This window comes from Mytilus californianus, unplaced genomic scaffold, assembly GCF_021869535.1.
Source record: "Mytilus californianus isolate M0D057914Y unplaced genomic scaffold, xbMytCali1.0.p SCAF_2, whole genome shotgun sequence".
Classification (NCBI taxonomy): Eukaryota; Metazoa; Mollusca; class Bivalvia; order Mytilida; family Mytilidae; genus Mytilus; species Mytilus californianus.
Genome location: NW_026262668.1, coordinates 64,593,595 through 64,605,727, shown reverse-complemented (window position 1 = coordinate 64,605,727; position 12,133 = coordinate 64,593,595). Strand labels below are relative to the sequence as shown.

The window sequence follows — 12,133 nt, the reverse complement described above, 5'->3', positions numbered from 1 at the left end:
ATAAGATAAATCACCTAATAGTATGATATTAGAGAGGAAAACAATTATTTTGACAAATTGATATACTAATATCTTTACTTAAATCTGCTGGCTTATGGAAAATTTTACAAATGTTTGGGACAATCATATATGATATACATTTGTAGTGCAGCTTTTCATTGTATTTTTCTTGGTAATTTGAAAATTGCTTTTATTTTTAGTTCGAAGAACAAAGGTGGACCAAAGACACAAGAGCTCAATGGTTTGGAGGTGATATTCTAGGAAGTTCTGAGGTCAGTATTACAGATTATCAAATTTCTGAAATACTATAACAGGCCTCTCTTGTAAAAAAAGTAAAAAGAATCATAAATATTTAGAATAGATTTTAAAATCTTTCACAAATACAATCCTATTGACTCATAGCATTCTTTTGTGTGTGTGTGAGGAAGGGAGGGGGCATCAGGATTGTTTTTGCTCTAAACAACAATATTTTCAATAACATACAGAGGAACAGAGGAACCAAAAATAGTTTTTCTGAAACACATTTTCTTCCAAGAAATTTGGAAATTTGAATCATAATTTGATTTTTATGCCCCTGCCGTAGCAGAGGGGGCATTAAGTTTTACCCTTGTCCTTCTGTACATCCATACATACGTTCGTCCCAAAATTGGTTTCCATTCTCTAACTTTAGTTTGCCTTGACCAAATGTTATGAAACTTATACACAATGCTAATTACCACAAAACACAGATCAGGTTTGAATTTTGGGGGGGTCACTTTTGGCGTTCTTGAGTTATGCCCCTTTACAAATTGAAAAATTGCTGAATTTTGTGTTTCCGTTTTCTTATTTTAGTTTGCCTCAACCAAATGTTATGAAAATTTTACACAATGCTTATTACCACAATACACAATGCTTATTACCACAATACACAATGCTTATTACCACAAAAAACAGTTCAAGTTTAAATTTTGGTGGAGTCACTTTAACTGTTTTAGAGTTATGCCCCTTTACAAATGGAAAAATTGCTGAATTTTTTGTTTCCGTTCTCTAACTTTAGATGTCCTCAACCAAATGTTATGACACTTATACACAATGCTTATTACCTTAAAACACAGACCAAGTTTGAATTTTGGTGGCGTCACTTTTGCCTTTCTAGAGTTATGCCCCTTTACAAATGGAAAAATTGCTAATTTTTTGGTTTCTGTTCTTTAACCAAATGTTATGAAACTTATACACAATGCTTATTACCACAAAACACAGATCAAGTTTGAACTTTGGTGGCGTCACTTGTAACGTTCTAAAGTTATGCCCCTTTACAAATGGAAAAATTGCTGGATTTTTTGTTTCTGTTCTCTCACAATTTCTTTTTACCCCCCTCCCCCCAAAAATTTGCCTCGACTAAATGTTATGAAACGTATACACAATGCTAATTACCACAAAACTCTGATAAAGTACAAATTTGGGTAGCGTCAATTTTACAGTTCTTGAGTTATGTCCCTTTATAACTTTATATGCAAGCGGGGGCATCATCTGTGTCCCATGGACACATTCCCCATTTTTAAAAAACATCCACCAACAATATCAATTGTCAGTGGTTAGGAGATACATCATGTCTAATGATATTAACAGTAATTATATTTTACTGATATTTTTTTTAGTATATTGATAAAATCACAAACATGATATTCTGTGTATATTTGACAGTTTACCTATAAAATAGAAGCTATACAAATGAAGATGCTTCAGATGCACAGCTCAAGGGCACAACAGAGAATAACATACAAATGTTTGAACTCAGATCCTAAAGGTGCTGTCCTAATGTCCAGTGATTTTGATAAATTAGAAACAACAGATAAAAAGCAGGATAGAACTTTATCAGCAAGAGTAGATACCTTTGGTAATTGCCAGGTAAGTTCTCAAAATGTTTTTTAAATACTCTAAATTCAGAAATTATTGGGAGGTTTTTATTAATGCGCATAATGTGAGCCTGTGAGTGTCACAATAATAAGAAATCACATTCTGATATATATTTCATATATCTTGATGCAGCTTTTCCTGAAATCGCAATAATTAATCTTGCAAATTTGTCCATTCTTCAAATATCGCAAAAATAAATGCATGCAATAATTTCTAAATTTACAATACATACTTCGTTTGATTTTATTTTGCAATTATTCATAAAATATATAAAAATAAGGAGTTGTAGTACGATTGCCAATAAAACAACTTTTCAGCAGAGTTCAAATGACGTGGATATAAGCAATTAAGTATACTTGCTGTAGACGTATTGAGATATGAGTCCTTATCATCTCTTTTGAGTCGAAATATAAACTTCATAATATTTGCTGTTATAATAGGAAGTCTTTCATTCGTACTCATAATTTTGTGTTTAATTTAAATTAGTATACCTTCTACTGATAAGATAAGCAAAGTAAAAAGATTTTTTTTTTCTTCAGAATTTTAAACGATTTTCTATTCTACTATTTTACAATTGTCTTTATTTTGTTATTAGAACTACCATATGTGTAATTGCTAAAGTTCTTGTATATTAGCATTTTCTTTTTAGCCTATCTTTAGTCAATACGTGTTTCATAAATATAGATCATATCATTTCTCTTTATAATTTCAGAAAAATAACCAATGGGGAGAGATGGTCTTTGATATAAAATCAGAAAGATCAGAAGTGCTACCTATTTTGGACATAAAACTCAAAGATGTTGGACTAGAAAATCAAGAATTTGCTTTAAGCATAGGAGAAGTGTGTTTTAATACATAATAAATGACAAAATACAATTTTATAGTTTAATGAATTGGCTTGAAGTCATGGCAGTAATATTTATATGGCAACTTGAAATCATGGCAATGTATAAAGCAAAAGAAAGAAAATCATGGCAGAAGTTAAATGAACACTGGTCCCTTGATCTTGGTTTAGGTTAGGAGACATTAAGATCATTTATGAATGGGACCATAACATAATCATTGAAGTGTTTTTCCGAAGCTCTTTCATTACTTGTATAAATCATGGCACAGATAAAAAGTAATGGAAGATTTTCTGAGACACCATTAATGTATAATTTGTAAAAATCATGGCAAATATTTATTTTTGTTTAAATTCCATCATGGCAACTTGATAATGTGGATTACATTGCAGATATTGTGATGTGATGATTGTATGTTGGCTTCCCTTTCAATTCCGTCCAAATGTGTATGTGAGGGAGAGAGAAAAAGATTTTTTAAGTAAATGTGTGCAATATCTTATTTTATAAAATTAAATTGTATTTTAGATTGTTTGTATGTATAAGTCTTTCTCAATATGTAATATTGTTTTTTTACATATAGGAAACTGGACACAACTAAAAAGCTCATATTTTATAATGAAAAATCAGTTATACATTAGAACTATAACAATCTGGACTCTGAAAATCATTCATGCCTGAAAATATCATTCATGCCTGAAAATTTCATAAATACTTAAAGGAACTGTGAGTTAAATGTGAATTTTTTTATATGATTATATATTGTTTTATTTTATATAAAACAGGAACGTTCTCTCAAGGAACTCATTTTTTTTTATATGTTTACAGCATCATTTTATTGCTTCATTGATAATACAGTCTATGGAATAAAATTTCATAAAATTATTTGTATATTTCTTTAATATGACAGAAGTTAAAAGTTTACTGCTATTATTAAATCAAGAAGATGTGGTATGATTGTTAATGAGACAACTCTCCACCAGAGACCAAATGACATTGAAGTTAACATCTATAGGTCACTATCTTGCCTTCAACAATGAGCATAACACATAGCAAGCTATAAAAGGCCCCGAAATGACAAATCTAAAACAATTCAAACAAGAAAAATTAGAGCGTGATTTATGTACAAAGCAGTAAAAGATAAAAAAATATAGTTTATAACAGTGAATTATAACAGTAAAAAATTAGAAAATCTTAAATTTGCAGAGTTTCTGAGTGGATTACTCATACCCACCATTTTAGATATAATAACTATCACTTATAGATTGATACCACTGCTGGTAGACTAAATCTATACCACTGCTGGTTGACTTTTCTTTCAAGTGAGGGTCATCTAGCCCACAGTAATTGCTTTTACACCTACCAGATTTAACATACCGGTACTAATACATTTTGTACATGGAAATTCAATAATAATAATAAGAGTCCATCTCCCACTGTCATATTGGCCATTTGGGACAAATAGCTTTAATATTTCAAGGCTTTTATGCCTTGCCCAAAATAGTAGCAGGGCAATATGTTGTTGTGTTTGTTCATCTGTTAGTCAATCAGTTCATCTGCCTGTACTGTATCAGGTCAAAGTTGGGATAAAAGAAGGGAAAGTTTTGGTTTAAGGTAATTTTCCATGAAATTGTGGTCTCAACAAGTTGAAACAAAGAACCTAGTACACATATATAAAATTAAGGAAATGTGGTATCATTGCCAATGAGAGTTCAAATGAAATGGATGTTAGCAATTATAGGCAACCGTACGACTTTCAAAAATGAGAAAAACCAATACCGTATAGTCCGTTATAATGTGAGCTTTTCAAAATGTAAGTAAACTCAATTTCGTCTTTCCTCAGATTGTATCCTTAACACACAAGTTTATCAATGGCACACGAGTTTATTAGAAAAAAAACTGTGTTTATTGGTGTAGAAGATGGTGAAAAAAAACAGTCGTTAAAGAAATAAGTAAAAATATGGATTGGTTTTGAAGAAAATTAATGAGGTTTTAAAAATGTTTCAACCACTTAAAACAATATTACAATATTTCTTATATGTTTGGTCACATCAACTTGAATCTTAGTACACAAAGTCATGTTCATTCCTATGTCAATTTTAAAATATTCACCAAATAAAGGTTTCGACTCAGCCATACAGCTTATTGAACATGAAAATCAGATAGTGTGACTGGGGAATGACGTCCTATAGACACATATTCTTGTTTTCCATGAAAAAGAGCATGTAATGTATATCTCTATGCATCAGCAACAGACAAAAGACATGTTAGTTTGTTCAATTTTTATGCTTTTAGTTAAGTTCAAAATAACTGAATTTTGTGCTAAATCTTTCTACAATTTTTAACATTGCACATAATAGTGTATCAAGGCCTTAATACAGTAAAGTATTTATTTCACAATAGGGTTCAAAATGTGGGTGGGATTGGCTGTGATTGTAGTAATAACATGACTACATGACCAAAGGGCTAGTTAGAGCATGTATCATTAAATGTGTCCTATGTAGATCTGTCAAGAATTTATCATAGACTATTAAAACAATCACATGATTCTTGACAACCAATTATGAAGCCGCTTTGTCACTATAGCTATTGTTTAACTGAAATTGGGGTAAAATTTATTTTCTTTGTTATTTCTTTTGAGGCAAATGTCAAGCTTTTACCAAACGTAGCTTGAGATTTTAATGTCCGTTTAACAGGAAAAAAATCCTAGTGATTTGCATGCCTGAACGTCAAAATTCAAAGTTACAAATAGCTTATTGTAGAATAACGTCTTTCCAAATTAAAAAAAAATAATCCATATTATGATCTCCTATGCCAGGAAGTTACCATAATGCCATAGAAAGACATCTATAGCATGCTTATTTTTGCGTTGTAGTATTCAGATATACATACATTGAACAACTCGATGGTATATATATATATATATGCACTCTCCGCTTGGGGTTGAATCACAAAGTTAGCAAAGTTCAAAATTATTTAATTTATCACATAAAGCACATAGCATATCACATTTCTGACTAATTCATGAGACAATTTCCTAAGTTAAATGTGCAATTGTGCCTATATCACCCTAAACCTTTGCGAAAGACGAAGAGTTAGCACTTGGTATGCTAATGAATATCCTTTATTCAAGCGTCACTGATGAGTCTTGTATAGACGAAACGCACGTCTGGCGTAGAAAATAGTATAAGCCTGGTACCTTTATTCATGAGATATTTTCCTAAGTTAAATGTGTAATTGTGCCTATACCACCATAAACCTTTGCGAAAGACGAAGAGTCAGCACTTGGTATGCTAATGAATATCCTTTATTCAAGCGTCACTGATGAGTCTTGTATAGACGAAACGCACGTCTGGCGTAGAAAATATTATAAGCCTGGTACCTTTATTCATGAGATATTTTCCTAAGTTAAATGTGCAATTGTGCCTATATCACCCTAAACCTTTGCGAAAGACGAAGAGTTAGCACTTGGTATGCTAATGAATATCCTTTATTCAAGCGTCACTGATGAGTCTTGTATAGACGAAACGCACGTCTGGCGTGGAAAATATTATAAGCCTGGTACCTTTGATAAGTATTTACTTTAGTCCTAACTCACTGCCATATTCTGTGAGATTTCGATAATTTGCAAGTATATTTCATTTGTTTACATGATTTATTCTCTTATGCTTGATTTGTTCAGTACGGTATACATTTTGTCTTATATCTACAGTATATCTTGTTTTATTTTAGAAAATGAACAATGTCACTCTCATGCATGAAAGAAATTTAAGCGTGCGTGACTTTGCAACATATAGACTCTTATAAATAAGTATCACATAACTCTTTCAAATCTTGCAATCAAAATACCGGGAGTGTATATCTAAGTAAAGGGTACATGTATGCTTTGTTTATTAAATGCGAAGTAAACCTGAAAATTCTTTTTAAAAAATCAGACGACACGACCGTTTATATATATATAATTCTTAAGAAATTAGAGAAACATAATATTTTTGTAACTCGCAACTCGACCTTCGTAACTCTCAACTCGACCTTCGTAACTCGCGACTCGACCTTCGTAACTCGCAACTCGACTTTCTTAACTCGCAACTCTGCCTTTTCAACTCTGAACTTACAACTCGACAATAAGAAACCCTCCAAAAATCGCTTTTTGTAATAAAAATGGACTGAACGAGTGCACCTTTTTCGTCAAGTTAGATAGGAAGGAGTTACCCGCTTTAGCTTTCGCAAAATTTTCCAAATAACTCAAGACTTAAAAAAGTAAAAGAACAGAGTTTCAATGTCCCCAGCGTTGCACGTATTTCATATTTCCAAGGGGCATAACTCTTTTAAAAAAAGTCGATCGTCCACTATTATAGAACTTGTCCGAGATATTGCTGATATTAACCTATAGTATAAGTTTTATAAAAATCTGGCAAGAATTGTACCCGTGAGAGCGCTAACGAGGCCATTTTCCATAAATTTAGTATTTCCAAGGGGCATAACTCTTTAAAAAAAAAGTCGATCGGCCACCATTATAGAACTTGTCCGAGATATTGCTGATATTAACCTAAATAGAGAGCGCTAACAAGACCGGACGGACGCACGGACGCCCGGTTTTTCCATGTCCCCCGCAACGCGTTACGGGGGGGGGGGGGGGGGGGTTGGAAATTGGACAAAATCTATTCCTTTGAAAGTGCAGAAAATGTTAAAAATAATGCGACATTAAAGAGAAGGAACAAAGACTGGTCTGCTTGAATTTGAAGTTCAGCGGATTGTTACCTTGTGAACCATCACGTTAAAAATCCGACTCAGCGTATTTGTGTATTTCAACGCATGGTTATTAGACATAGTTCCATTTACATGTTCCTAAATATGCATTTATTTAGCAACTGGACGTTAAACAGCCATCCACCATCAAAATCTTTAAGCAAGTTTTTTATTTTGTCTTGAAGCCTCGAAATGTATTCATGAGACGCATGTTTGTATGGGTTCAAAGAAAATAGCACTTTGCAATCTCTTTATGCTTGCCGAAGATTGTTTTCTTAACTAACCAGTAAAATAAAAGTCGGGATCGGAACAACTTCAAATAAAAATACACAACTTATCTTGCATCTTCGCTAGCCAAGGGTTACGATCCAATCCCTCCTCTCTAGCGAAGATGCTTATCTTGAAACAAGCATAGAGATTTTTTTAACAACAAAAAAGGCGAATTTCACCTGTGCATTCCTTAATAGAAACCTGCGTGGTTGTCCGCCAAATATCAACGCGAAATGCTACAACGCACTTGTCTGTCCTCTTTTTTAAGTATGTCGACATGATCATGGCAACGTCTAGCTGTTGAAATTTCAGCTGCAGCTTATCTTGTAAAATCCACTTGATGTCATGACACACGCTTCCTAAAACCACATACCAAAATACGCATTCTTTCAAACAGCAGTTCTGTTTTGGCACCTGTACATATCACAAATTTTGTAATCTAGTATGCTGCCTTTCCTGACTTTAGGACAAGTGTGAACGTATTTTAATTTAAAGCCTAACTTGAAAGAATTAGATATTATTATTTCAGTTCGACGCACGAAAATATATGACCAAAAACCGATCTGTCTTCTTTAAAACACCCACGGACCATTTCTGATTGTTTAAAAATTTGATTCGCCTACCTTACAAAATCTAGTTATCTTACATTTTCTATTGTTACTGAAACCAAGTCGTTGACAAGATTTTCTTTTCAGTAATTTTTATGCTGGTGATGTTTTTCCTGCATGGGTTCATCACACCAAAAGAAGACCCATGCATGATGAATTGGCATTTCAAAATGTATACCTTGGCTAGGACGTTGTCGACGGGGTTGATATTTGACAATTGTTATCTTTACGGCGTATATAATTGGGTGTTTACAAGAACAATTTATAAAGACTTTATTTTCTAACTGGACTATTTAATCAAGAATACCCTTGTTTACCACCTACTGAGAGATTGAAAGATTGATTGATTGATTGATTGATTGTTACTGTTTAACGCAGCTTTCGGCACACTTGACTATTTCAGGGTGGTCAGTGGTTATTGGTGAAGGAATTAAGCCCTAGTACTCGGATAGAACCACCGACTGTCGGAAGGCAGACAGACAATGGTAGTCTATTTAGATCAGAGTTGAACGCACCTGCAACTAGCGGGGTTAGAACTGCAACCTAAGGGTCGACAGGTTAGCGATCATTGTAGATCAACTTCTTAGACCATTAGGACTCCGACCGGCCTCCTACTGAAAGAGTGACTGTTGTGTTAACTATGCAAACAAATCATGGGATGAGTACAAAGGCACTTGTCTCTGAAATCTGAAATTGTGTTATATCAAGGTATATACTTGGATGGATAGTTGTCTCATTGGCACTCATACCACATCTTCTTATTTATATATAGGAAAACAAATTTCAAAGACAAGTGCCTGTGGACGGGTAACTTTTTTACCAGTATGTTTCACTGCCCACGCATTCATAGTCCATCTATCAAAAAGAGAACTTTTGATGCACAAAGTACAGTCACGCTCAAACAAGGTCATTTGCATTTTTTCAAAGTTTCACGTACTATATTACAATTTTCTACTTTATAAAAGGAAATATTGAAGATTAAGAATCAACACTGTGCCGAACGAAAATATCAAAACTATTCCATTTATAGATAATTTTATAATATGAAATATAGTTTACGTTTTGCAAAGCACTTAATTGATATCTGCATCTGCCTATAACTTATGTACGACTAAATTTCTTGTAACTTGAAAACTTCATACAGATTCTCCAAGTCTCGCGATTTCTTCTACAATAAAATCCATGTCTGATTTTTCACAGAGAGGGTTACCCACTATAACTCTGAAGAAATTGACCAATCCTTTTGTTGACATCGGTTGATAACCAATCATCATGGATCCCTTAAGCATCATTCGAGCTTTTATATTTGGTGCTATCTGTGGAATATACATAGATATCATAATATTAAAATGACATAAAATGCTTAGTAGCAAACTATAGAAAACATATTTCAACACGAAAAAGAAATATGATATGAGAACCAACACTGTTAATCAAGTCGTATAACGAATACAGAATCATTATGACCTGATATGTCTACAATCTAGTTTCTTACACACTTACTACAATTGTTTTCCAATTTTCATTTATCCGAATTCAATAACATTGATCAACCTTTGATGTCTGTTAACAAGAACTTTATTTTTTAGTTTACTGATATAAGATGCTGGTGTAGTAAATTTCTTATAGTTCATTTTCTAAATAATCGCATTTCAAGTAGTGTTTGTTAAAGATATCCGAGTGTTTGATGTATATATGTGTTGATTACAGGAAATAAGATGAAAAGAATACAAAAGATTCGTATCCGATACCGGGAATTGAAGATAATTTGGATGCTATGTGTGGATCTCGGATCTCAGTGGTTCTCATCAATGGACTTGGATATGGCTTATCATTCAATACCAGCAGTTATAGCGGACTTCAATTGCATATTATAGTGTTATCTTGATGACATTATTGTTTATCGGAAATCATTTGATGATCATCTTTTAATCCTTTGTGTAGTTAATTTTATTTGTATGTGACATGTCCTGAATTCGAATTAACTAATTTTCGGATTTCCGTCTGTTGGTCAATACTTTTTGTATTCATTATTGTTAACAAGAAGGCGCGCAGTTTACCTTTGCCACTTCTTGCCACCACTCTGGTGTTTCTTCTTTACCTCGTAGCCGTGGTGGAATGTACCAAAATGAAATGTTTGTGCACTGATACTGAAATGTTTAAAGTTAATTCAAACAACTGTAGACTAGCTCACAAAATGAATGTAAAGCTTTTACTATATTGGCACAATGTCTCTCTTAAAATAACTCAAATACAGTTTCAAGATATGGTGTTCAAATCCTTTTTTTCCCATTTTCCCAAACGTTTCTGATTAATTTAAATGGACTTCATATCATTAAATTTAAAATATTAAACCCGTATACAAATAAAAATCAATTTTTAAATCGGTAAAATCGATAACTCCTACTTTAACTACTTTATACTAAACTTTATACTAAACTTTATAATTGTTTCAGTTTGATAAAACATTATAAACTTTACTTAAATTTATTTGATATACCTCAGGCAAAACTAAACGAAATCCTTCTGTTGATCTAACCTTTTCTGTCAAATATCTACAAGTAAATTGGTTTATTTTTATTCTTGATTTTATATTATCGCAATCGTTTAATACAATCATCAGTCGCATAGTGAGCTGTAAAGGCCCCAAAATCGCAAAATGTGAAACAAATAATACTTAAAAAACAACCGGCCTGATTTATATACACAACAGTTTACCTTAAACATATGACAGAAAGCAATCAACGACTACCACTGAATTACACTGAAGACTTGGAAAAGGCGCATACAGAATGTGGATAGGTTAAAATATATTTGTGAGCGCTCAACCACCCCTCTCCCTTTTCCTGGGTCAGTGGTGAAACAACACAACACTGAACAAACAGAAAACATCAGTTTGAAATGGCTTACTCATAAGATTGGCACGAAGCACACAATAAAAAACTAACATAAAACAAAATACACAAAGAACTGTAAAAGTACTCGAAGTTTATAAACGTTCGGGTCTTGAATGATGTTGATTGGTCCTAGGGGACCCCTGTGATAACATGACCCTAGGGACCATATCTAAACTTCCATGTATCACCTAGAGGACCCCTGTGATAGCATGACCCTAGGGACATTATCTAAATTTCCATGTTTCACAGTCTCATGTTGTTTCGCTTGGGGACCCATGTGATAGGATGACCCTTGGAGTCATATCTAAACTTCTATTTTTCACAGTTTCGTGTTGAAGAAGAGTTGTTTTCTATACTGTTATTCAAAGTAACCTCACCACGTGAAAGATATATCGAAGGACCAGTGTTAATGTAACTTATTTGACCATACAAGTTGTTAATTACAGCTTACTTAGCATTTTCAAATGCCTTTTCTACCCTTGCAGCCATTGCTTTGTCACCACGACCCTTCCACATCAACCATACTTTTAAGACATCATTTTTACGACCACACTGGACTGTCCTGTCCCCTGAAAAATACCTGCTATGGAATATCGGTTGGCAAAATTACAAAAAGCGTGGTGGAGAAGCAGCAAATACCAATTTAAAGACTTTGGTTTGACCCGTCACCTCTCGAGTTTGTGGCGATTATGGATTATGCATCTATGAAACCATCATTATAAAGTTACCATACCTAAATAGTATTGTTACCTGAATACTCGTGGGTTATTTACATTATCAAAAATTTCCGTTTCATATGTATTATCATTCTAGTATTTCTTGAATAAACAAATTTAAATACACTACAGCCTGTGTTTTTTTCTTTTTTTTTATG

The 12,133-nt window shown here is 33.1% G+C and overlaps 2 protein-coding genes and 1 long non-coding RNA gene across 3 annotated transcripts in view; 1 reads left to right on the top strand and 2 right to left on the bottom strand.

Annotated features, from left to right (window-relative positions):
- LOC127730240 (fibril-forming collagen alpha chain-like) overlaps positions 1–3,620 on the top strand; it is a 57,150-nt gene extending 53,530 nt beyond the window's left edge. The window contains exons 46-48 of the mRNA XM_052238536.1: positions 201–272; positions 1,684–1,887; positions 2,609–3,620. Of these exons, the coding sequence (XP_052094496.1) occupies positions 201–272; positions 1,684–1,887; positions 2,609–2,755 (423 nt within the window). The 3' untranslated portion in view covers positions 2,756–3,620. The remainder of the gene's footprint in view (positions 1–200; positions 273–1,683; positions 1,888–2,608) is intronic.
- Positions 1–12,133, bottom strand: part of LOC127730259 (uncharacterized) — a 191,592-nt gene that overhangs the window by 128,766 nt on the left and 50,693 nt on the right. The gene's annotated exons all lie outside the window — the stretch shown is intronic.
- Positions 9,381–12,133, bottom strand: part of LOC127730255 (cysteine sulfinic acid decarboxylase-like) — a 29,226-nt gene continuing 26,473 nt past the window's right edge. Inside the window, exons 12-15 of the mRNA XM_052238561.1 lie at positions 11,711–11,828; positions 10,863–10,917; positions 10,423–10,512; positions 9,381–9,678 (exon numbers count right to left, since the gene is read on the bottom strand). Coding sequence (XP_052094521.1) covers positions 9,499–9,678; positions 10,423–10,512; positions 10,863–10,917; positions 11,711–11,828 — 443 coding nt within the window. The 3' untranslated portion in view covers positions 9,381–9,498. The remainder of the gene's footprint in view (positions 9,679–10,422; positions 10,513–10,862; positions 10,918–11,710; positions 11,829–12,133) is intronic.